General features: G+C 47.6%; 1 protein-coding gene across 2 annotated transcripts in view; it reads right to left on the reverse strand.

The window, feature by feature from the left end:
• The window catches only part of CACNB4 (calcium voltage-gated channel auxiliary subunit beta 4), a 221,826-nt gene that overhangs the window by 117,864 nt on the left and 76,619 nt on the right, over window positions 1-27,343 (reverse strand). The window contains exon 1 of one of the 2 annotated variants that reach the window (XM_041739996.1): window positions 12,184-12,617. The exons of the other annotated variant lie outside the window; for it this stretch is intronic. Coding sequence (XP_041595930.1) covers window positions 12,184-12,228 — 45 coding nt within the window. The 5' untranslated portion in view covers window positions 12,229-12,617. Of the gene's footprint in view, window positions 1-12,183; window positions 12,618-27,343 lie in introns of those variants that run through there. 2 annotated transcript variants of the gene reach the window in all.

The raw sequence follows: 27,343 nt of genomic DNA on the forward strand, positions 1-27,343 counted from the left end.
CACTAGTTACACTTGCTTTCCCAAAAGAGACTCCCCCAGTTTTTTTTTCAATAATAATTTTTAAAAATAGTTCAGGGGCACCTGGGTAGCTCAGTCAGGTAGGTGTCCAACTCTCGATTTTGGTTGGGTCATGATTTTGGGGTCATGGGATCAAGCACCACATCGGGCTCTGCAGACTCAGTGCAGAGTCTGCTGTCCCTTTCTCTCTGTATCCCCCTCCTCAAATAAGTACATAAATAATATTCAAAAAATAAAATAAAAATAAATTAAAAAACGGTACAGGAATTAATATCCAGGTCACCATTTGTAGTGGAACTACTGACATATAGAAGCCAATACACACCTCCAGTGGAAAATGACCAACAGGAGCTCCTTCAGAGCTTCACAACATCCTCAGAAGAATGTTTTAGGAATGCCTTTGAGTTGCATGATTTTATCTACTGACACCAATATAGTCAGGGCCCATCAGTGATGTGGATGAAACCAACCTCCATTTACCTCTTCAGATCACCCTACACCCACCCACCCCCCCAAGTCTGCTTTCACACCATGTTGCTGACCTATAAGCTCGGCTCTTTGGCTTCTGGTCGTGTTTGACCAATCAGAACCTTACCACAAGGGAAGAGAATGAGACTGGAGTACACAACCCCTGCTTCCTCCCTCTGGGATGCCCGTAGGCTGCCTATATCCCTCCACAAAGCAGATTGGATCCACGTCAAGGCAGCCTTCTTTTTTTTTTTTTTTTTTAAAGATTTTATTTATTTATTCATGAGAGACACAGACTGAGAGAAAGAGAGGCAGAGACACAGGCAGAGGGAGAAGCAGGCTCCATGCAGGGAGCCCGATGCAGGACTCGATCCCGAGTCCCCAGGATCACACCCTGGGCTGAAGGCAGGTGCTAAACCACTGAGCCACCCAGGGATCCCCAAGGCAGCCTTCTTGACACAACTCCGCCCTCCCAGGTTCCCATAACCACGCTTTTGCCCTTTCCTGGTCCTGTTGGGCCTAAAAGTGGTAACAGCTCTGCAGGTACCAGCCCTGGGAGGACTGGGGTATACCTGGTGGCTTCCTTGTACCCTAACTACCCCTCTTCTATTTATTAAACCTCTCAGGTTGTCCTAATGGAGGACACTGTTTTTTGTAGGGATTCTGACCGATTCTGATGGAACTCCAGTCATAACTTTGAGTTCCTCTGACCCTTTACAAATATTGCTGCCCCTTTTACTTGCCCCTTTTACTTTTAAAAAATATCACTATTAAATCATGCAAACGTTTCCCTGAATTGGAAGCTCATGGAGATGAATTGAAAATGAGAAAAAAACAATAAAAATGGAACTTTGGTACTGTTGGCTAAGGCCAAATGTAGCCTCATGTGCAACTGTCATCAAGACCTGCATACAAATAATGAGAATTCTAACGTTTTCCTAAAACATGAAACCTCTTTCTGACATTCTCTAGCACTGAGCTGTTATGTTCATGTAAGTTTTGTGGATGTGTTGTCTTTTGAATCCATCAAACTGGGGACTTTGAACTATATCAGGAAGCAATATCAAACAAGAAAGCTTGAAAGAAACTGGGACTCTAATCTGGATTCTGAGTAGATAAAGGTCTCCCCGTCGGGGTCAGAGAGCAATCTGTTCTGTGTTTTGGAAATTCTCCCAACTGCTTTGTAAGCTGTCAAGCGAGCACCATGCAAATAATATGATTCCACAGCCCTTCAGTGGGTTATTCCAGGTTTTTTGATCATTAATCCTTGCATTTGGCATCTTAAAAAGAACAGTGCTCTGGTCAGAGACCTGAGGAGGAGGGTTCAAGGTCCAGTTCTATCATAAATTGTCTGGGTCATTCTGCACAAGTTGTCTAACTTCTTTGGGTCTCCGTTTTTTTTTTCATTTATAAAATGAAAAGGGATGAACTTCACAAGTTTTTGTGGGTTTTCCAAAACCCAATTCTTACAGCAGAGAGTTGAAAAATTCTTCTTACTAAATCTGGAGGCCATAGCCTCCCACAACCAAGAAGCTTCTTTGAAGGCTTATATTTCATTTTGAGCTACGTTGCTTTAGTCTCAATCAAGAAAGGATGTTTATTTTAATATAAAAATATTTTACAATACACATCAATCCATATATATAAATCTTCACATGTGCTAATCATTTAACTCAGCAATGCCACTTCCAGAAAGCTATTCTGGAGAAATGCTCCATGGGTATACAAAGATTCAAATATATGAATGTTAACTGTAGCATTTATCGACAGGACTGAAAAACAGGAAATATTCTAAATCTATCAGTGGGCTAAATTCGTTATGGCAAATCCACACCATACATTCATTATGTCACTCGGTTTGTGAAAAAAGAATAAATTGATGTGGAAAATGTCCATGGTAAAAGTCACAGGACAACATTTATTTTGTTCCTATTTATGCTTTTAAAAATTACAAATATGATATGTGCATTATTAAGTATGTTTTTCTAAATATCCATGTTTGCCAGTGTTTAGGAAAAAAGTATGAATGGATATCCACATAATTGGTAAAAAGAGCTACCTGTGGAGAGGAAATAGGTTGGGAGGTTATTAAGGAAAACCAATCTTGCATCCTACACAGTTTTGTATTACTTACATATTTTACCCTAAAACCTCATTTCACTAAATTTAAGATACCAATGATTTAAAAAATCAACATTAGATTATGTACCACTAAGAGAAAAAAAACTGCCAATAGAGCTATGAGTTTTAGGATGTAGTCCCATTTTGGATACATCAGAATGTTGAGGGTGGAAGGCGGGGAATATGTGCCTTAGGATCAATAAAATACAATATATAGGAGAAGAAATGTGTGGGAAATATCAGAAAGGGAGACAGAACATAGACTCCTAACTCTGGGAAACGAACTAGGGGTGGTGGAAGGGGAGGAGGGCGGGGAGTGGGTGTGAATGGGTGGCGGGCACTGAGGGGGGCACTTGACGGGATGAGCACTGGGTGTTATTCTGTGTGTTGGTAAATTGAACACCAATAAAAAATAAATTTATTTAAAAAAACATATATAGGACTTGAGAAATTGTTACAGTATTTTTTAAAAATAAATAGGTGCTCTAGAAAGATGCACATCTAGGAAGATGTCTTATATACCAAATTGCCGGTTTTCAGGTCAGTAATAATTAAACATGACCATCCAGTGATCTTCTCTGTTTAAAATCTTTTTGATCTGTTTGGTTTCATTCCTTCTCTACTCTGCAGTATCCTGGCACTTTACAGAGGGGCAACACGACAACAGAGACATGTTCTGTGCTTCCCTACCTGATCAACTTTACCTTAATTCCATTCCTATATTCTAAGTGTTAACGATATGATCGAATGTGAGGTGATTCGGGGGCACCTGGGCGGCTCAGTCAGTTGAGCGTCCAACTCTGGACGTGGCATCAGGTCATGATCTCAGGGTCCTGAGACTGAGCCCTGTAACTGGCTCTGTGCCCAGCGGGAAGTCCTCTTGTCCTTCTTCATTTGCTCCTCTTCCCCTCCCCCCACTTCCTCTCTCTTTCTCTCTAGCAAATAAAAAATAAATAAAATAAAATCTTTAAAAAGAAAAGTGAGATGATCTGAAAATCTGATAAATTCTTAATTCTGTCCTTTGGATCAACAGAGCCATTGAATCAAATAAGCCTAGGACATGAATCTCTGGGACATCAATTAAAATTAAATGATACTAAGCTATCAATAATGACTCTTTGGAAATAAGCTAGGGAACCAATTTGTTTACCAAATATTTTAGCATGATATTTATGATATTTTTCTAGCTCGTGGTAGATATTTGGTTCCAACTCTTACTTTACTCAAACAATATTTAAGGGAATATTTGAGAGACTGGACTGAGGTAAAGGTTGCTCCTTTTCTTCCATCCTTGGCTTTTCATTTTATCATAGAAAAAAAATTTTTTTCTTTTTTTTCTAAAGATGTATTTATTTATTCATTCAGAGAGAGCGAAGAAAGAGGCAGAGACACAGGCAGAGGGAGAAGCAGGCTCCATGCAGGGAGCCCAACGTGGGATTCGATCCTGGGTCTCCAGGATCAGGCCCTGGGCTGAAGGCGGTGCTAAACCGCTGAGCCACCTGGGCTGCCCATAGAAGAAAATTTAACAGATCAGCCACAGTTACTCCTTTTAATGAACGGCTTAAAAAAAATAATAACGGCTTTTTAAAAACATTTATTATATTCCTGGGGTTTTCTAATTGATTGATTATTGCTTTTAGTACATCCCAAAGGACAATGATGAACTGAAGAAAATTCTCTAAAGCAAGAAAACACCAAACAATAAACATTCTTGATGATTAAGCAACATAACAACCATAAAACAATTATTTAAACCTTTTTTCGGGGGGGGGGGGGGAGGTCAACAGTCTCCTACTGTATAGCTAAGACAACTTAGCCAAGAAGGAAAGATAGAGATCACTTAAAGCAAAAATAAATATCTCTCCTCGCTTATCAATAAGAGTTAGGAGAAGCGTACTCTTCAGGAACCATTTGCCTTTGTGTTTTTTGTTGTTGTTGTTGTTGTTTTTTAGAGATGAGACAAGTGTTTCCAGCTCAAGTCACTGTGGGCTGGAAATGCACTGTGGGTATTGGCAAGCAAATGAGCAATAGACAGAGCATTCTTTTCGGCTTTAGAGTTAAAAATATTAAATAAAACATCTCTCTTTTCAAAAATCTGGTCCTCTCAAAGATGTGCACCACACACAGCTTCCTCCTTCAAGGATTCCCAAAAGCCCAACCAGACGTGAGGACCAAATACTCAGAGACTTTACTCAGAATGCACAAAACACCACGGTGACTGATCGTTTCAGGAAGCAAACGGCATATGGTGGCATTTATATCCACGCTGAAGAAACTTCTTATCAACAAACAGAATTTTAGATGTGTTTGAAATTAATCAAGTGTTTTCATTGAAATTATCTAATCAACCATTTTCATTTTATAGGAGGGAAAATTTAAAATTGGAGGGATCATGACTCAGACAAGGTCACTACTAATAAATGGCAAAAACCAAGACTTCCAGCTCCTAGTGCTCTTTCAATTATACTTTACTGCCCCCTTCTCTGAAATAAAATACAACAAAGTAATCAGAAGGCCTTAGGAGATGAGCATATTCTTTCACTTGACAACCACTGTATTTTTGGAAAGCACTGTCAAAAACCATGCAAATGCTCCAAAAATAAACCAAAGGACTCGATGGGACTATTGAAACCTGCAGAGACAGGAGCATGCAAAAGTCTAAGTGTATTCCTGATATGTATCACAGCAGAAAACACCTGTTTTAAGAGCTGTATACATATTACCCTATTTAATCTTCAAAACCATCCAAGATGAAAAAAAAAAAAAAACCATCCAAGATGTACGTTTTGTTATCATTGACACTTCAGTAATGTGGAAACCGAGGCCACAGACTGGGAAGTGGGGAGCCGGGACGTAATCCCTGGCAGTCTTGCATGGAGTCTCTGCTTTCAATCCCAGCATGATTACACTACATTATTGCTCCTAATACAAAGTACAAAAAGTGATTTTAAAAACCATTGAGAAACGATTTTAACTGCAACCCAACTCACCAAACTTAACAAATCTGCTAATAGAGAAATAACACTGAAGGTCAGAATTTTCTTATGTTATATGACGCTCAAGCTAAAAAGAGAAGAAAGATTAAAGAGTAATAGGATTAAAATGGCAAAATAAAAGAAGTAAGTTATTCACAAACTACACAACGAAGCTCCTGAGCAATTGATAGTTGTCAATATTCATGGTAGGATGCACCCCTTACATTGATTTCCCTGAACAGAAAGGCTGAAGGCAAATTCAAAACATCCTGTTTTAAGTTTAAGACTTTTCACTATTTTTTTTCTTTTTAAAGATTTTTTTAAGGAACCTCTACGCCCAATGTGGGGCCCAAACCCACAGTCTCAAGATCAAGAGTCGCGTGCTCCAACAACTGAGCTAGCCAGGTGCCCCTCGCTGTTTCTTGAACAGATGCAAGAGAGAAAAAATAGGATGTGGGATGCACTGACATTGTGGCATCATTTAAGACGAGAAACGCTTATTACTAAGACTATTACATTTATGTCATAAAAGAATATATATCCACGTGGAGTAGGACCAAGCACTGATCTGTTTAGATCCTGCCAACTGTCATGTGAGCTGTCTGAGCCGGCTCCTTCGGGCCTCCCCAGAAGTGCTGGAAAAATGGCTGCATGGTTTTATCTTAGACTCGCACGCTCAGAATCTTAAAAAGTTCAAAGTCCAGGGCATAAAAATCTCCAACTCCCAATCTGCTTGCCATTATTTTATATGAACTGTAAACTCCCTCGAGTTCCCCACAAAGCAGGGGCCTCCCGGAGCCCTATCTCACGTAAGATCACAGGCCAGTGCCCTTACGGGGTGGCAGTTTAGGGCTGTCACTGCCTTTAAAGTCAACACGGCCTGATGCGAGCACAGTAAAAAGGCAAGTAAGTCAGCCTGATTTAGATCAGCTGCAGAGTCTGTATCTACAGAACTTTCCTGATATAATTTTTAACTTAGCCTCCTGGATATCTGAGCTCGTGATGCGACGATCACCGGGAAGGATTAGTGGGGGAGGGAAAAGAGAGAAGCAAAAAACAGTAACCGTCCAGCGCTGTCTCCTTGTGCAGTTGAGGGGGTCCAGTGTCCCCAGGTAAGGGATATTAAAGGGAGGTGTGAACAAAATGATGCGAGAGTCGCCCACACAGAAACCAAGTCCGCACGGAACCCCGGCAGAAATGGGAGGGCTGAGGCCAGCATGCTGCTCTCACCTTTGCCCTAAAAGTACTTGATTTCCTAGTTATAGCTCATCTTCCCGCAGAGTATCTTGTATCAGAGAAAAATGTGAGGCTCACGGAGCTCACATGGAGTCACAGGACCACACCGTCGAATCCTGACTGACTCATCACATCGTAATCTCATAGGAAGGAGAACACCAGTGGGAGAGGAGATGCATCCGCCCCAGACCCAGGGTGGGGAGAGAGCCTAACACGTCCCGCTGTCACTTGGAAGTGCAAGTGACAAAGAGGCCAGGCCGAGGGCCTTGGAGAGCCAAATTCATGGCTTCGGATCAGATTTAAGGAGTCTCTCTCGGTAGCTCGGTGACAGCGATATCTAGAAATCATTTCACTGTGCACTTTAGAAAACCACCATTGCCAAGAACTGACTGATTGAAGTTCCTGTTCATCATTCACTCAGACTCTGAACAAAGACCAGACTCACTCAGCTGAGTCAAACGAGTTGATTTCCTCTGATTCTTACACAAGCCACGAGCAACGGAGAGCTTTTCCTCTCCGGCCAGGGATGCCAACAAACAGGCCCTGGGTTCCCTAATAGCCCAGGTCTCATTCTCTAGAAGTAGACCAGAAAGACCTCCTGACGCCAGAAGGTCCTCTGATCTCCCAAACCATAAAGCCCTCCAGTCTCCCCATTTCCAAGAGGAATCTAATTCCTCATATGGCTAGAGTGGTTTTCCGACGGTCCCTCAACACACAAAGCCTTCTGTTTGAAGTGGCTCCTCCTTCCTACAAAGCTCAAGGACATATCTTCATGTTTAAAACAACTTTATCGTATCTTTGAAAGTGGCAACGCTTTATTCTCTTGCGGACGTGTGCCTTTGAACCCTCTCGGGTATCTCTCTTTATATGTCAGAAGCAGTTAATTCTCCTTCTCCAAAAGCTGTAGGGTAGAAATCCCCCACTTAGCGTTAACCGACAATCAGCAAAGCATGGAGCAGACCTACACGCGGACATACCAGGGTGCATGGTGCAAGCACATCGACGGGCTCATGGGCAGTTAGGCAAACACACATAGTGGTGTAGCTTCCAGAAAATGAATAGTTCAAATAACTTACGTGTAGTTATAATAATGTATATGTGCATGTACATTTAAACATGTGCCCTTATACATACATACAGATATTACACACACATTACAGTCTGTAAGATTTACCCTCACTTTGACTTTTGCATCTGTAAGGTTTCTAAACATGTCAGTAAATACATTATGCTCCTTTCTTTTTTTTTTTTTTTTAAGATTTAATTTATTTATTCATGAGAGACACAGAGAGAGAGGCAGAGACCCAGGCAGAGGGAGAAGCAGGCTCCATGCAGGGAGCCCGACATGGGACTCGATCCCGGGTCTCCAAGATCACACCCTGGGCCAAAGGCAGGCACTAAACTACTGAGCCAGCCAGGGATCCCCCATTATGCTCCTTCCTACGATCGAAAACACTTGTAAGAATACATTTTCCTCTCTAGTAAATGCCCTGAATTATGATCTGATTATCTTTTTTCCCTGAAAAAGATCAGGTCTCTCCCTTGAAGCACTTAAGAAATTTAAGCATTTGAAAATGGAATCAACTGTGTCAGAGAAATCAGCTATTGATTCTATGTGCAAATAGCCCTGGCTTCACTTTACAAAGTACTCTAAGAATCTGTATTTCGGATTTAAATTGCTCAAAATTCCAAAAGGTCTATGTAGGAGTTTTAAATTGGGCAAAGCACCTCTTGCACAGGCCGGTCTAGTCCTGATGTCCTGAATCTCTTATCAGCTGAGAACATCATTTCACGGCCTAGGATGCAACACGCAGTGCAGGGTTAGAACGACATATTCACGTTAGATGTGCAGTGATTGTCTGAAAAGATACGAATCAACGTGTTAACCCCGAATATCTCACAGTGGATTTTTAGGTGACTTTTCCTGCTTATCTGCTTCTTCCATCTATCCCCAAAAGAACATCCCTGCTATTGTCTGTGTAATAAACCGACCGAATGAAAAAAGAAATCTACTCATGATTTCACAAACGTCAAAATATACAATGAATCCGTTGTTTAAAAGTGTATATATACCAAGGAACAGATCTCTATCAAAATCTATTGTGAGGCAGCCCAGGTGGCTCAGGGGTTTGCTCCACCCTCAGCCCAGGGCGTGATCCTGGAGTCCCAGGATCGAGTCCCGCGTTGGGCTCCCTGCATGGAGCCTGCTTCTCCCTCTGCCTGAGTCTCTGCCTCTCTCTCTGTGTGAATAAATAATGAATAAATAAATAAAATATTTTTTAAAAATCTATTGTGAAATCAGACTAAAGAAATCACATAGTGTGCACTGGAGGCCCCATCATAAAAAGCACCTTGGCCACCTGGGCCCGTATTAAGACCAAGTGCGGGTAGTGAAGGTGTGATAAGGCGACCTTCACACAGAAGACAACGTAGCAGGAGTCTGTGCACAGGATTTCGTAACGGGCCTGGTCTGGGTCTGAACTCATCCAGGAGCACGCATTCATCATCCACGTCAAGGTAACAAAAGGAGTAACGTGATGTTCTGCGTGAAGTCGCTCAATCCTCTGCGGAGCCTTGCTGTGGGACACTGAATCATCTTCTGCACTCCCTTGTATTCCGAATGATGCAAACAACCAACTACTCTCCTAGAAACCAGAGCAGAAGCGAATGGACTCGTCCAAAAAGCCTCCCTAGAACCGCCCAGACTCGAGCGTGTCCCCGCACGGCTCTTGCTCCTCTGTCCCGACTCGCACGGTGCGGGGCAGGCCGAGGTTACAAGCCAGAAGCTGGGCTGTTAGAAGGATGATATCTGCCTCTGGAGCAGAATCTCAAGAAAGACCTTGCATAACGGGACCCCAATCTCTCTGCTACCGCGGGGATGAAAGGTGCTAACAGTGTGGAATCATGCTTTGTCCTTACTCAGAAGCATGTCTCATGGGGCCCTGGGCAAGACTACCTGGTTACAGACTTTGTGTGTGAGCGCACTGAATGCAATCCCTTCTCACGCGTTAACCCCCCGCGCACCCCACAAAGACATTTTCAACAGCACAGAGTGGTAGGACATAGACGGGTGGTGCCCCAACCGCCCCCCCCCCCCCCCGAGAAAGTGCTGTGCTCAGCTTTTAGTGCCTGTGTATTCTTGCGCTGCAGCTGGTCATCTGAGGAAAGCCTCTCCACACCTGGGCAGCAGCCCGGCTCCAGGAGCTCTGCTCCACTCTGGGCGAAGCCCCCACACTTACAGCCATAAATGCATTAGGACTGAGAAACCCTGCTGAGGATGTGGCACTCCAGGTGTGGCTTTAGCTCTCACTTCACTGGCTCAGCTATTTAGGCCTAGTCTTCTCCACTGGCTTGAAGCTTTGGTCACACCATCGTGGGTAACACATCACATTATTCTTCCTTATAAAAAAAAATAGACTCAAATGAGCGTTCTGAGTCAGGCCACCCCTGCAAGCACCTGTCTCCCCCTCTGATTTAAGCAACGTGCTTTCAATCCCACCCCACCGAGGGCCTCCCGTACTTTCAAGTGAGAGCTGGCCGGATGCCTCTCTTCTTTCCTTGGATTTCCCACCTTCCTCGCCTCCACAGATCCCCGAGGATCTCAGGCTGCTGGCCACCACTGAGTCACCAGGAGTACAGCACTGCAGTACCTAGCTCTACCCGCCATCAACTACCGCCAGAGTCAGAGCACCGCACCCCGCACTTCCCACCCCACAGGAAAGCTCGGCTGTCCTACGGGGCTGGACCAAAAGGGGGAAAAAATGTTTTTGTACTTATAATGGCTCCCCTCTGAACCAGTGCATCTGAAATCCCCACAGTTCTAGAGAACGAGGTGCTAGAGGCATCAGTTCCTAGCCAGCTCTGCTCATTCCGGCCAGCTTCTAAAATAACTGGTTATTCTGAAATAACTCCAATCCACTTAAGTGCAATCCAGTGCCAGAGTTAAAAATCGATGGTCGCACATAAAAGTTATGATTCAGTAAGGCATCATGCGTCTCATAACCGAGTGTGGACAGAAGGGGCATGAGAGACTGCCGGGCCTCCTGAAGAAGCCCGCCGGGGAAGCTGGTTTGCTCAACTCCCATCGCCGCATCTCCCATTCTTCCACCCCACTCGCGAGCGTGGGCTGTGGTTCAGCCACCGGTGGGGCGGGCTACAGTCCCTTGCAGCAGAGCAGCAGCGTGATAATTTACAAGCACGCTGGGCAGCAAGCGGGGAGACTTTGCAGAAAGAGAGTTAGAGTCTGAGCCAGCGCTCAGACCGCAAGGGAAACGGAACGTGCCTCATCAGGACTGGGGACGTCTACCCTCTGGAGAGAGCACGCCGTCTGACACGGACGTCTGCACCGACGCGTCCCGTGGGGCTTTTTGGTGGTTGTTGTGATGGTCTGTTTGTCTGGTGGGTCGGCCAGGGAATCTTATATAACACGTTCATGCTTCAAAGGTGGCAACACGTACGGCACTGCGCTCGTGGGAGATCCAGACGCCCCACAGCAGGTCCCGTTAGCCACCCCAAGTGATTTCACCTGGCCAGGTTTCCACACGATTGATGAAAAATCAAGAACCACCACTAGCAGGAGTGAAAGCAAGACTCGGTCACCAGCTTTACCCTGGATTCAAAAGCCACCAGCCTGGTGGTATGATTTTTAGGGATGTCGGAAAACCGTTTTCCTCCTGATTTTAATAGATTCCACGAGCCTGACCTCGGGGGCAGGGGGGGCGAGGGGGGAAGGAGTCTAGGTTCCTGAGCCGAGGCACACGTGAGCCTACTTCGGCCCTCCCGGGGGAGTCCAGGACCAGGACCCTCTGCCCCTGCCCCGGGCCGCCCCAGGACCACAACCTTGGCATCTGATTTCCTTAACAAAGAGGCAGGGGGTCTGCACCACTTGCTCGGCGGAAAGCACACAATACGGCGGTGGCTGAGCAGCTTCCATTCACGCGAGCTCAACAAACCATGCGTATTATATAATGAATGAGCCTTTGCTGTGAACCCTTCTATCGGAAAACACAGGCACTTTGTGCACAGTTGGAGCCGGTCTACGAGACGCAGTTAGCCCTGTGAGAGCGAACGCGGACCGAGTAATGGATACGGCCGACGGCTTCCACACTCTACATGCCTTCGCTGGCACCCTGGTTTCTTTTTTCTTTTTTTTTTTTCTGCTCGACAAGAAATTATATAATAAAAATGATTTCAGCTCCCTCTGAACTACACAGAGAACGTGCCCACAGCGGCGAGCAAGCCCCCGAACGATGCTGGCTTTCAGCTCCATGTTCCCTGCGTTGCCTAAGAAATGTGGTTGGGGGGGTGGGGGGTGGGAGGAGGAAGAGGAGGGGAGAGGGAACCAGCTGTCTCCGAAAATACTTACAGCCTCCGAGTCTTCAATCCCGTGCAGGTACAAATTGTCATACATGGAGGTCTGATGAGCCAGAGCACCTCTTTCAAGGCGAAAAGACAATTGCTACGGAAGCCACAGCTGCGGGCGGACGACAGAAAAGGCCCGTGGAAGCGCCGCCTTGCCTCGTGGACCCCGGGGCTCGCCAGGCGGGCGCCGCTGCTCCCTCACATCACACCGCGGAGCTTATCCCCGGAGGCGCTCGAGTCCTGGCATCTTAGCTGCCTTCCCAGCACAGAGCATCGGAGAGCAGAAACCCGTCCTCCAGCACGGCCTGGTGACTGAGCTAGGAAAGCGGCCTGTGATTGGCTCGGCCTCCCTGCTCCAGTCAGCTGGAGGAGTGCTCCTCGGAGGGAGTGAGAGGGAGCGAGAGCGGAGGGGCCTCGAGCGTCCTCCCCAGCGAGGAGCTGCTTCCTGTTTCGCCTGCACCGTGCGGTCCTGCAGCGCACGCTCCTCAGGCGCCGGAAGGCCGCCTGCAAAGTCTGCAAGGGCCGACTCTTGAACACTTGAAACGCAACTGCCCACCCCCTTAATTAAATCCACAACGTGGCGGGGGGGGGGGGCAGGGGGAAGCAAAGGAGAAGAAGATCGTACAAAGACAGGCAAACCGATGCTAATTTCTATCCAACATCTGTGCTTAACAGGTGCAGTTTAAGCCCAAAGGGCAAGAAGTCATTTAAAACTAAAACAAAACAAAACAAAAAAAACCCACCAAGGTAAAGGAAGAATGGATGTGATAAACAAATGGTACGAGTTCTTGCAGGAATTTCTACTGTAAAAGTTCCCAAGGTTCTCGCTGAAGCGTCTCGGCCCCACCGGCAGGACAGTATCTGTGACCCAACTAGGGAAGTTGAAAGAGAGGCCAATGGAAGTCTCTCAAAGGCCTCTATTTAGGCCCAAGACTGTTAATGTCTTCTGAGTTTGACATCCTAACCGAGGCAGCTGGTGCTCTAGCCTCGCTCCTTCCCCCCCTTTCTGCAGGTAGACATGCGGCGGCCCTCCTACAGCACTGCGCATCCCCCAAACCCAAGCGGAGAAGACTTCTCACCCCCTCTGCCCCTCACGCATGAGTCCGTGTGCCGAGGCCGGTCCCATGGCGGGACTCACCGAGCCACTCCCTGCGCTCCGGCCACCGGGGAGCTGTGCCACTCCAGCCAAGCGAGGCTATGCCAGGAAGGAAGGGGTTGGTGATGGGCAAAGAGCATGGTCTAGAGAAGCCGCCTCACCAGGGGGCAGCGACCCAGAAACTCGGGGCTCCAGCTCCAGCACCAGCTTCCCCGTCACTGGCTGCAGCTCCGACCGCTCCCCAGGCCGCTGGACCATCGTTTCTCATTTCATCGTGGCTCGGGGGGAACCCCGAGGTGGCCAGGGCGACGCGGATCCTTCCGGGGGTGCCCTGCTTGGCACGGGACGGATGCCGGACCCAGGCCCGTCCCTCCAGGCAGCATCTTCTGGGCCGCACTGGGCCGCCATCCTCCAGCCATGGTGCCTTGGCCACAGCACCAGTAGCCGGTCACCACCAACTGCGAAGGTGCCAGAGGGACGCGCCGTCCTGCGGGACCCCATAGGTCACTGGGCCTACGCAGGGGAGGGTGGCGGGGAGCCCAGGGCCTCCGGCAGGGTCCTCGGGGGGTGGGGGGGGACCAGCGGCAGCTCCACCTGCGACACTGTGGTCCTGGAGCAGGTCTCTTCCAGGCGGAGCCTGTCCTGTCCATACGCCAAGAGGACTGTGCCCAAGGATCCAGACGCTCAAGGCCTGGCGTCGAACCCTGTCATCATAACTAACCGTAGCCACATGATATTTTCACCTGAGTCCACAGAAGGTTGAGGCAAGGGACTCCTCTCTGTCCCTAAGATTCCCCGGATCACCTCACTGCGTCACCCTCAGCTGAGAGTGGAGGGGATTCCTGAGCACCTGGGAGCAGGCAGCCACGGTGGGGGCAAAACAAAAGGCCGTCCACGTCCACGAGTCGCCCGGCTGAGACGACTGCTGCCTACAGGGAAGCCGGACACGGCCCAGCCCTCCCCTGCATGTCTGGGCCTCGGCTAATGTGAGGGTCCACAGGGTCGGGAGCATCGAGGCTCGCTCAGGGATATCCCGACACACGCAGGAGCCAGCGGGACGTCAGGAGGGAGGCACGGGATGGAACGGGGCACCCGGGGCTCCTCCCTGCCGGACGTCCAACCCCGCAGGACTGAGCACAGATGTGAAGCAGGGACAGCGACTTGCTCAGCCTCCCAGGACAGCAGCAGAAACGCTCGACTCAGAACCAAAAACTGCTATAAGCAGCCGGAGAGCCTGAGCTCACCTGACCCAGCCTCATCCTAATACCCAGGTCGGTTAAATGACTGCATTGAAAGCCACACCTTTTCATGCTTGAACTTTCCTTCCCCACTCCCTTCTTCCTTCCCCCCACTTTTTTTTTTACGATTTTACGGGGCGCCCGGGGCGGGGGGGCCAGCCAGTGAAGCATCCAACTCCTGTTTCAGCTCAGGTCATGACCTCAGGGTTGTGAGATCAAGCCCTACTGTCCCTCTTCCTCTGCTCCTCCCTTTTGCTCGCTCTTTCTCTCTCTCAAATAAAGAAATATATAAAATCTTTAAAAAATATTTATTTTTAAGTAATGCCTGCTACACCCAGCGTGGGGCTCAGTCATTCAACCCTGAGGTCAAGAGCAGCAAGCTCTACCAACTGCACCAGCCAGGCTCCCCTCCCCGCTCCCTTCTTGATGGGGTTTTCGAGATAAGGGATGAAAAACAGTGGGCACATTTCCGGGAGGAATTTGGTAAAAATAGAAACAGATCACTTTGGTGGGAAAACCCCCTCCCTCTCTCTTTGTATTTTCAGTCTACAAATGGTTGCATCACAAGTCACATGGTCACCCACAAGCTGACAACAGAAAATGAGTGAAAAGATTCAGGAATCTGCCCTAGGGTTTAGGTCTACACAGAAGCAGCACTGCACCCGCGGGCCACCTAAAGGCTTCAACCCAGGACTCAGGCTAGCCCCAAAGCTCCAGGGGAACCCTAGGGGAGCTCCAGCCTGGACTTTCCCAAAGGAACTCTGGGGAGTTTCTAGAAAAATGAACTCATAACTCCAAGAGAATTTAAAACCATCTTTCTCCAAGATTCTCTGAACTGAGAGCTGGCTGAGAAGTAGGGAGAGATCCCTGGGAGCTTCCTGGGCCAGGCTCGGATCATCTCAAGTCCCTAGCTTTTATTTAAAAATTTTTTATTTATTTATTCATGACAGAGAGAGAGAGGGGCAGAGACCCAGGCAGAGGGGGAAGCAGGCTCCATGCAGGGACCCGACGCGGGACTCAATCCTGAGACCCGGGGTCACGCCCTGGGCTGGAGAGAGACGCTCAACCTCTGAGCCCCGCAGTCATCCCAAGTCCCCAGCTTTTGATGAAAGGGCCTCAGGATTCCAGCAGGTCTACGTTCTGAGGCCCAAATTTCAATTCTCACTGCAGCAAGGGGTGAAAACCAGCTAAGGGACGGGCTCCCTCTTGGTTTAGACTTGGAGAGTTCCCTAGGTCCGTGAGCACTGGAGCGGACGGAAGAGGAACCACCCCACCCTGTCTACTTCTCCTACACGGGGCTGCAGTGAGAATAAGCCTGAAGGCCTCGCAGCTCGCCTCGTGTTGGTGTTTCTGGTGCCACACCTGCCTCTCCTGCTGAGGAGCCTGCGGAGCCCCAGGAAAGGCCGCCCCCCATTTTGCTGCTGAGCGTCTCACCCAATTCCCTTCAAGTCACCTCCTGTTGCAATTGCTAGTTCAAAGTCAAAAGACTTGATGACAAGGCCTTGCCTGTGGGATTCTACTTCGTAAAGCCCACACGATTCTCGGTATGGAGGCAGCTCTTGCAACCGGACAAATGTCCCAACTGAGCCCAATTCGATGAAGGAAATGTTTCAGTCCTCAAAGAATCCGGAAAACTCTCTTGGGTAACTCAAGGCAAGAGTTGGGTTTGGTTGGCTCCAAACAGGGACGCGGAGTTCCCTTCCCTCACCTGGGTGGGCTTTGAGGCCCAACCAGCCGGAGGACTGGCAGGGGAATACCAAGCAGCAGCCTTTCTCCTTTCCACGTGTCTGGGAGGGAGAAGAGGGTGAGGAAAGAGCCTGCTGGTTAGCTCTGAGTTCTAGAAAGCCATGGCCGAGGCAACGTGCATAGACGCGGAAGCCGAAGGGCATCTGCTGTCTGATTTTCCGCCCAGAGTTGTCCCGATTCAGCTTCTGTGAGCGTCAGCCTCCGTCCCACAGACGGGCTGAGGGCCCCCGCACGCCCGCCCCAACCGCCACCTGCCCCCCGCCGCCCCCCACGGGAGCAGGTGTCCCCAGGAGCCCCGGAGCCCGCGCAGTGAGCAGCCCGCGTGGTGAGCAACCCCCAGCCACGGGCTCCAGGGCAGAGACAGCAAACCCCGGGGACCCCCAAGGAGGGACCGGCCCGCGGGCTGCAAGTCCTCCCTGCCACCCTCGGAGGCTCCGGGGAGGGGACCCCTCACGACCCAGAGTGGGTGTCAGCAAGGCTGAGGACCCCGGCCTGGTCGACCCATGAAGGCCACAGATCCCTCCCGCGACCACATCCTCCCAGAAGTCTCTCGCTTCCCCAAACTTCTGTTGAAAAGAAAGCCCATCTCTTGGCGGAAACATTGCAGGCAGCCGCAGCTGTCACCAACGCCGCGTCTCCTTGCCCTCCCCTCGTCGCCCAGCTGAACCCAGGAGGCCTGCGCGCCCCAGCGCCCGCCATGTCACCGGCGCATCCCCTGTGGGCATCACTGGTACATCCCCGCGGGTGTCACCGACGCATCCCCGGCAGGTGTCACTGGCACGTCCCTGGCAGGTGTCACCAGGTGTCACCAGCACGTCCCCACTGGCGTCCCCCATGCTCCCCAACACCCGTGGCCCAGGGTAGGGACCCCAGCGGGGACAGGGCGGCGGGACGACCCGGAGCAACCACAGCCCCCGTGGCTCAGCCCGCGCCTCCTGGCTGGCAAGAAGGGATAAGGAGTCAGTGAGATTGGGGTGGGGGTGGGGGTTAGATGTAGAATGTGCGAAGTTTCATCTCCTCTATTATCAATACTTTTTAGGTAGAAACTCCCAGAAGCCGCTCTCCCCTCTGATTTGGTGACCGTTTATGCGCAGATGGCCACCCAGCAGCCATCCACAAACATGTCGGGGTCCTCCTCTGTCCCCCGAAGCCAAGTTGGATGGCGTCAGGTCCCACTGCAAGCTGCCAAGGCCCCTGCCACTCTGACGACAGCCCCCTGCTCCTCTGCGCCCTCGGCCCACGTGGCCAGGCATTCGCGAGCTGATGACCCAGTCCTGTGGGAGGAGGGGTCCCATGGCTCCCTGCTCGCCCCTGGAGCCCCGTGGCCCGGCACAGAGGCTCGCACCGGGACGGTTTTCAGTGAACGCGTGGGTAATTCATGAAGGCCCTGAGCTCCCTGGGCTCCAAAACAGCGTGGCGACGAAGAGGTGCACAAAATGAAACGTGGCTATTTTCTGAAAATGAGAAAACTCAGCCCATGAGCCTTCCCAAATGGCCCACGCCAGCTGTCCTCACGCCCCGAATAGGGGAGCAGTCCCGTCCAGACTTACATTCTTCCAGATTAAATGACGTAGGTATGACGCGCTCGCATCGTGTTAACACCTCTATATCAGAGAAAGCAGTTTATGGCGTGTCGATAATTTGGGGGTGGGAGGTGAAGGAGGAAGGATGCCACGATCTTTCATACCCCACGGCAAACACTAGTTGCAGGAACTGCGCACATGAGAAGGAGATGCACACGCTGAGCTCTAGGGACTCGGCCACCATCGTGGCCCACGAAGCCTCGGTAACGGACGTTTGGGATCTTCAGGGAGTCCAAAGAGAAGAGAAGGAGCCGGGCACCTGCGGGGTCAATTTTAAGGCTGCTGTGGATTTAGAGCACAAAGCCACAAAAACGCAAAGAGGTGTCAGGAACTCGGGTCTGAGCTGGACTTAGGTCAGTCGTAGGGGCTTTGCTTGGGGGGAACTGATGAGCAAAGGGGATTCTGGTATATGATGGGTGAAGAGCAGTGTTAGGGTCCTGGGAGGTCCCTTAAAACCATTGCCTCAGAATATAGTTTTGAAGAAATGTTTATTTCCCTTTGGAAAAAGGTGCCAGGCCACGTAACCTACGGGAACTACGTCTTCTTCACCGTGCGAATAGGAGCTGGACCTCCGTCTGAGCCGGTACCCACCAGCCACCACCACAACTGGAAAATAGCAGTTCAGTGACAACCCCGGGAGAGGCCAAGTAAGCAAGACTGATGGAAGATGACCCCGGGGGCCCACAGTCTCGATTTCACCCTATGTAGCACCGCCTCCGACACTAAGCAAGCCACGGCCTCAGCAGGCCGGCAGGGACACTGGACCGACCCCCGAACGCGACGCGTGGAGCAGCAACGCTCGTTCCCGATCCCACCGGCAAGTGGACCTAGAACTTTTAGATTCTGCCGGACCCGAGCAGGGTGATGGCAGGCAACGGCTTGGGCCTGGGCTTCACGCCGACAGTTTGCAGTTTCTGCAGCTCCACGGGCGGCAGGGAGCAGGGGGCGGCTTCGATGCCCCCGCGGACTGCGCTCCTCCCCGCGGCCCGGAGCACTGAGCCGCCGCGTGCTTTCTGGAACTCTCCCTTCTGGCGACTGACCGCAGCCCCCATCCTAGCGCGGCACCCGACGCTCCCACAGAGGCGACATTTCCCCGCCTCCCGGACGGCGGCCCGTGACCCTGGCCCTGCCAGCGGCGTGGAAGTAGAAGGATGCACCCCGCTCCCTTGTCGCAGTCCTGACCCCTCACTATGGTCACGCGTCCTTGGAAGGCTCCTGACTGCCCACCGCACGCTCTCCTCCTTGTTCCTCTCGATGTGGCAGCACCGATGGATCAACTTGCACGAACGGTGGACCACGGGTAGGAGGGCCAGAGACACCTGAGTCCGCAAGCGACCCGGGCAGAGGCCGCTCTGCTGCTCTGCCAGGTGGAAGACAAAGACGCCACCGTCTTGGTGGGGTTTTAAGGTTTTATGTATCTTTTTCCTAAAAGACACGCAGAGAGAGGCAGAGACAGGCCGAGGGAGACACAGGCTCCATGCAGGGACCCGACGTGGGACTCCATCCCGGGACCCCAGGGTCACACCCTGGCTGAGCCCCTGGGGCCCCGAGACCCCCCCATCCTATTAGGCATCTTTACCTGGCGTCTCTTTGTTGTGGCAGCTGAGGCGAACTCACCTCAACTGCAAAAGTAACTCAAATACGGGTGCTACTACAGCAGGAACGAAGCAACCAGAAAAAGACGTTCGGAACTGGACTTCGAAAAAGGCAAGTCACTAGGTTGTGTCATTTTTCCTAATTCGTTCTTTCACAAAATGCTGGAAAAACTAAAACAGAGGTCAGTTACAGCACATCCCACCCTGCCCCCTCCATCCGCATGTATGACTTCTTATTGTTATGTAAGTTTTAGCCCCAGTAAACCTGTTTATTTTCTGAAACCAAGGATTGGGACAAAAACAAAATATTAGTAAACTAAAAACACATATAAATTGCCAATGCACACTTTTTCAAAACCCAAGTGATTTTTTTGATAAATTAATTTTTTATTGGTGTTCAATTTGCCAACATACAGAATAACACCCAGTGCTCATCCCGTCAAGTGCCCCCCCCAGTGCCGTCACCCATTCACCCTCACCCCCTAAAAATTTTTTCAACTCTACTGAGTTCTTGAATTCAAGTAGACCACTACAAAAGGAAAACTATTCACCTCCTTTTAGCAAAGTCCATAAGGATTTCTTCATGAGGCCTTGAAGTTTCAGTATAATTTCTCTTAGTTCCCAAACTGTTTGGTCATTTCCTTTGCAGTACTGGATGGAAAATTAGTTGGGGCATTAAGTCCAAAGTCTTTCCCCAAGAGGCACAAACGGAATCAAGAGGCACAAGCTGAGCTCCTTGATCTAAATTCCAATTCTCAGAAGTGATTCTTGCATCAAATACACACAAAAAAAAAATAATAAGTCATCCCCATAGAAAATAGTATAGATTTGGGGACAAATAACAAAAATAATGTATGTACATTTGTATTGATAGAAAATAGAGGAGAATGAAAAGAATGATCAATAATCCCTTATGTCTATAGGCAGGTGTCATGAATCCAAAAGCGTAAAAAGACCAAGCATAAAGACACACACATACTGGCCTTTACAAAGTTGTTCGGCAATGCATTCTCCCTAATAACAGAAAGCAATTTCTCAAATATTTTAAAAAGATAGATTGAAAATTAAAAACAGCAATATCTGGGGGTGCTTGGCTGGCTCAGCAGGAAGAGCATGGGACTCTTAATCTCAGGGCTGTGAGCTTGAGCCCCACATCATTATAAAATTTTATTTATTTTATAAAATAAATAAAATTTATTTTATATTTTATATATTAAATTATATATAATATATATTTAATAAAATAAATATTTTATTTATTAATAAAATAATAAATAATAAATTTTATTATTTATAAATAAATAAATCTAAAAAAATCAGCAATACCCAAATAAATATTTAGGTGTCACGTACCTCACAGCACATGACACTCACTGCATTTCTGAAGCATGTTGTAAGGAGCAAAAGCTATAAATACCACTTGACCCTCTGGTCTTGTGCATCTCAGAAATCTGTTCTCCTAAACTGGGAAAGGCAATAATATTACAATTTTTCACAAACAGTAGTTTAAAGCAAATTGTTTCTAATCGTTCTCCTAAGCTACTCTTCAACATCCAATCAGCTCTAAATAAATATAAGACACTATAAGATGGTAAACTAATAACTAGTAGTCTGGAAATAATGTCAAATCGTAAGGTTCCCTGGGTTTCTAGGGCTCCTCTAACCACCCACTTAAACCGAAGGATCCCATAAACACAGAACATAATTTGGATATTGTCTCAATACAATGAAAGAGATACGAATGGGCACTGACAGTTCCTTCCAGAAAACAGGGGATATTCATAAACACATTGCTCTCTGAGTACTATCAGCAGGCATTAGAGAAAGGAGTCCTAGGAGTAAATGTTCAGATTTACCTAATTTAGTGAGAAATTAGGAGCTCCTTCCTACAAGGTGGGACCTGGCCATCAAAGTCTTGAACAATGTCCATGTTCGATGTCGGGCAGATGGCCAATGGGCCTCAACTAATATAGGCTTACTTTAAAAAAAAAAAAGATTGTCTCCCAGAATATTAAGACATTAATGAACAGCAATTTTGGAAATCATTACCTTCTCTTCCATCAAGCAAATCAACTACTAAAAGTTGGAGGAGGAGAAGAAAGCTCCGGTAGGAGAACGGGTGACTAACTTCATAGCAAGGAGACGTCATCTGTTCCCTTCCACATTCTGCTCTTGTTGGTTGTATTTGCTTCATTTTAAACCTTATACTTGATGCGTATAAAGCAACTGGACTGATCTACAGGGTTAGAGACCACGGGGACATTTCCTAACTTCACAAAACTCTGAAACCATAAACAAAGAGAATAAACGTATTTTTCATTATATTTGCCCTCTGTCTTCCTGCTTACTGCTGTCTCTGTGTCTTTCTTATCCTTTCTTGAGCCTCATTTCATCCACTCACTACGCTGTCCCCAAAACATGTGCTTACGATCCAGCTTCCTGCTGCTTCTTAGGCTTGAAACCAACTTAAGCATTTTTCTACTCTGCTGAAATTTTCCATAAATCCTCCCTTCACAAATCAACTCTCCACTTTGGAATGAGATCTTCGACTGCCAATTCTTCCAGAAAATTTTTTGTTTTTCAAACATTTCCAAGAGTGTATTATTTTTTCTGAGTAAATATACTCTTCTAAAAAGTGATATTGCAGAAACTTGCAAAATTCAGAAAAAGTAAAAACACAGGAAGAAGGACGCCCGGGTGGCTCACTGGTTGAGCATCTGCCTTTGACTCAAGTCGTGATCCTCGGGTCCTGGGATCGAGTCCCACGTCAGGATCCCCACAGGGAGCCTGCTTCTCCCTCTGCTTGTGTCTCTGCCTCTCTCTGTATGTCTCTCATGAACAAATAAATAAAATCCTTAATTTAAAAAAAAAAAAAGATTCTCTCTCTCTTCCTCCCCCTACGCTCCTCTCCCAGTCAAATAAATAAATAAATAAATAAATAAATAAATAAATAAACAAACAAACATGTTCAGTATAAACTTTTATATTCTCTTAATAATAACAACACAAGTATTTTCTCCCACATTACTAAAAACTCCTCATAATTTACTACAACTACATAGTATTGCACCATATGAATATAATATGCAACTCCCATGGTCTTGCCCTTATAAATAATACCAGAATACTAGTTGTCTGCAATTCAGATTATTCTCTTGGGCTGACTCCCAGATAGTCTTGGGTCAGAGTGTATGAGCATTTTAAGCCTCCTGACCACAATGCCAAATGTTGTACAGAAAGATTTCTGCCAATTTACATATCGATCAGCTCCATGTGGAGTACTAATTCTTAGCCCTATCAGTAGCCATGAGGCAAGGGGGGTACCTAGGGGTCTAATTTTTTTAATCTACTACTTTGATGTGCAAAAAGTGACATCTCACTGCTGCTTTAATTTGCAGTTTTTGCTAATGAACATATATATTTGCTAATAAACAAGTATTTTAGCAACACTGCATTTTTGCATAAGCACAGCAAAGCTACTTTCTCTGAGTGATGAATTTCCACATCTAAACAACGGAGACTGCGACGTTCTTGTCTCCAGCTTCTTCTGGGAAAGCCTTAGGGAAATGGCATCAAAAGGAATGGCTCTCAGCAATAGCAGAAGATCAGAATCACCCATGGAACTTTAAAAAAAAAATTATTTATACTCCAGAAGCTGAAGCTCGGGCAGCCCTGGTAGCTCAGCAGTTTAGCACCACCTTCAGCCCAGGGCGTGATCCCGGGATCTGGGATCGAGTCTCGTGTCGGGCTCCCTGCATGGAGCCTGCTTCTCCCTCTGCCTGTGTCTCTGCCTCTCTCTCTCTCTCTCTGTCATGAATAAATAATAAAAAAAAAAAAAATCTTAAAAAAAAAAGAACGTATAGAAGCTGAAGCTCAGTAGAAGTTCCATCGTCAATATTTTCTAAAAATCCCACTGCCACTTTAGTAGGCAATTGAATGAGAAGACCACCAGGGTAGGACTGCAACAGTTGAATATTACACCTGTCAAGTAAATCAGCGACTGCACACGTTCTGCAGGCACGTGACGAGGAGCGTATGCCCCGCACCGCCGCTGGATTCCGCGCTGCTGGACTTAGGACCACAAAGCAACTCACCCACTCCGAGATCTGCCTCTCCTGGGTGACGACACGTCGCCCATGTCTCTTACTCTCGTTTCTAAGAATGAGCTTGTTTCACATGAAAAGAAAGTAGCCTAAATACTGATGCCCCTGCTGCTGACGTGCCCACGGCAGACAGGACAAGCACCTGGTGTGCATTTCCAAGATGGCACTTCCCCCCAGTGCAGGAGAGCTTCTGGCTGCATTCCACTGGCCCGGGACAAGTACTCATACTGTTTGTTGACTTCTGGTGATGTCTACCAGGATATGAAATCTCAGCTAACCCTTCGACCCACCGTAATCCTACCCCCATCTCTAAACAGCCAACGCCTCCCCCTGAACACTGTTAAGTGTCACGGTGGGTAGCCATAGAGGGTCTGCGGCTATTGCTCCTGGTGCTCTACGGCTCGGCATCGTCATAACCTGACATAACTCGGGCTGAGAAAGTGTCCCGACCTCACCCGCAGGGCTACGTTAGCTAGCACTATCATGGGGGGAAAATAGGGATAAAAGAAGGTTTGATGTAATAAAAGTATGCTCCATGTCAACTCTGGTAAACCCCATTTGGCTAAAATATATTAGCCTAAGGACAGTTGGGCCCCATCAGACTCTCCTAGTGTTGCCTGGCCCTCGGTGCCACCTTTAGCACAGCCCCCTACTGGGGATCCCGAATTAAGCAGGAATAAATCATCAGTGCAAGAAGTTCTGCAAGAATTGTTTCGGAGATTGTTTCTTTCCTTCATAGGTGCTAAAAGTGGTCATCTCATGCCACCACAGAGAAGAGAGAGAGAGAAGGAGAGCACCAGCTAAAGTGCCAAGAACCAGTACTTACACCGTTGGGTCAGAACCTAATGGCTAAACTCCTATCCTGCAAATCCGCAGGTGGTAAACTCGCTCCAACTTCCCAACAAAAAAAAAGTAACAGGCAGATTTTCAAAATTAAGTAAAATAGGAGTCCCGATGAATTATTTTATCTGTTCCACCAGTAAACTACCTTAGGCTCTTGGTACAAATTAAGCTGACAACGATGGATAGGCTATTTGAACTTCAGAAATTAAATCTTTATATGGCAATGAATATTCTTCATGGTTTGCTACTGAGGCTCGGGGGGATGCTCCAATCGCTTGGCTTGGTCGAGTTCAGAGAGGCAGAGTGAACACTCTGTTTCATTCTGCTCGTCTCTCTCCAGGGGCTCTTTGCCTGCCTTTGGATAGTTCCTGCCCTAGACATCGCCCTCAAAAAAAAGCCTCAGGACAGAAAAGCTTGATAGGCCACTGAGTATAATAAGCTATGATGAAGCATCCAGAATAAAGGGCCTTTGTTGATGTTTTGAACTAAATAAAAGAGGGAAAAAAAAAAAAAGCATTAACAAGTGCACCAAACCTGGTGACTGGGTGACTGGGATTAGCAAACTAGGACACGTATACAAAAGTGCAATCACAAGGTCACACGTTCACACCTAGGCATTTAGCTGTGTGTCACTGTAAATCACCACACCAGCACTTTTCCTCCTCTTCATTTTTTTTTTTAATTTTTCTAAATTTAGTGCCATTACAAATGCTGTTAACTCAGATAACTTAGCATCTATGCACAGGAGAGTGAATCATGGTTTCCATGAGATCCACCAATTTAAATGTCTTCCCTTTTGTATATTTCCATTGCCAATGACACTATCTCAATCGCTCTGTATCACTTTTCTGCTGTTCATTCTTGAGGATTTTACACATATGCATAAATTTTCCTGAAAAATGTCTTCACATATATTCATTAGAGATTGTACCCTCCCTTTTGAAAATCTGATTCCATGAAATAACTTTTACGTTCCCCTTATATTACCAAATATACCACCAAATAATAATATACCCTTTTACTACAAAATAAAATTCGATTTTTTTTTCAAAAGATCTTAAGTTTGAGATGAGGATACATTGTTAAAAATAATCTAGAAATCAAAGTAAAGTAAAATCTGACTGGGAAATTGTTGCGAGTAATTGGCTATAAATTAATGTTATTGTCTACCTTTTTTTCTAAAAGAAAGTCAAAGTGGACAAGAACAGCGAAGGGATGGACAAACCAGGCTCCCTACCCAAGGACACCGCCTCTTGCATTTATTACTCTCCAGGGGTCTCCCTGTCACTCACATTCACTTGCTCTCTGACCCTGCTGGGCTCTCCAGACCCTGAACACGTCACCCCGTACCTTGGCCTTTCCTATGTCCACTTCACCCACACACTGGTGGAATCTAAAAACTTTCTCTCCCCTACACCAGAGTGGGTCCGCAGGTCTGACTTTTTCTTTTAAGATTTATTTATTTGAGGGGAGGTGGTGTAGAGGGAGAGGAAGAGAGAATCTCAAGCAGATTCCCCGCTGAGCATGGAGCCCACCCTGGGGCTCAACCTGAGACCATGACCTGAGCCAAAACCAAGAGTCAGACGCTTAACTGGCTACACCACCCAACCACCCCAGATTTTTTTTTTTTAAATCAGAATTATACAGATGCAGCCTTATGACCTCCGCGGGTCTCCCAACACCATTGCTTTAAGCCACTCGGACCACTGTAACAAAATACCATATTCTGGGTGGCTTAACCAGCAAACATTCATTTCTCATGGTGTTGGAGGGTAGGAAGTCAAGAACCAAGGTGCCGGCAGATTCGTCTGGTGAGAGCCCGCTTCCTTGTTTGCGTTTGGCCACCTTCTTGCCATATTCTCACAAGGCTGAGAGAGCCAGCTCTGGTGTCCCATCCTCTCCTTCTCAGGGCACCTGCCTCGTCATACAGGCTCCACCCTCATGACCTCATCCAAACCCAATTTCCTTCTAGGAGCCCCACCTCCAAGTATCATCACGGTGGGAATTAAAGCTTCAAAATACGAATCTGTGGGGGACACAGTCGGCCCATCTGTATCTATCATCAGTTTCTCCTCAGGCCACACAAACCTTCATCAGCTTGAAACTCCCACCCTGACTCTCTTCTTTTACCAGCAACAGGTTATCTCACACCCCAGCTCCCCAGGATGAGAACGTATCAACATTCCCTGAATTTCTTGTTCTATCCCACCAATTAGACCTCTTTCCATTCCATTCCTTCCAAGGCTAATCTCTTCATCTTGCTCAGAACCCCAATCTCTCAGGCCTCACTATGGACCCGGTTCCATATACTCTCTTGACTATAACTTCAACCCATACTTCTCTCTTCAACGCATGCATGTCGTGAAGTGCTGTCACGTTCAAGAACAACCACCCTTCCCTACAACCTATTTCCACTTTTCCTTCATAGCCACGTTCAGAGAGCACCCACGCTCTTGATCCTCATTTATTCTACACCAGTATCTTCACAATGTGCCCTTTATCCTCATCTCTGACTCAAACTGCTCTCACCAAGGTCGCCAATGACCTTCTGGACACCGGAGCTAACAGAATTTCATCTTTCATGACCTTTGACACTTCAGACCTCCCTTTTGTTGGATACTCTGTGGCTACCTCTCCAATTTTCCAGGATTTTACCTCTAGTTCTCCCTTAGCTTTAACCACCTCTCATCTTCTGATAATTCATAATAAATAAGCGTGCTCAGTTCAAACTGAAGTCTGGAGTTACAAGTCCCTGTGCGATAAAATAGAACGGCACTGCTGCCCAGTTGTCTGAGCTGGAGATTTAAAGACCATCCTTGTGTCTTCCCTTCTCTCTTTCTGCTGAAATCCCATATTCTGTTATTACTCCCAACACCCTTTGAACTCCTCCTCTTTTCTCAATCCCTAGGAGTTTAGACTCTCCTAACCTCTTCCCAGCATTACTGTGACAGCCCCCTTCC

The sequence above is a fragment of the Vulpes lagopus genome, chromosome 24 (genome assembly GCF_018345385.1).
Source record: "Vulpes lagopus strain Blue_001 chromosome 24, ASM1834538v1, whole genome shotgun sequence".
NCBI classification, from domain to species: domain Eukaryota; kingdom Metazoa; phylum Chordata; class Mammalia; order Carnivora; family Canidae; genus Vulpes; species Vulpes lagopus.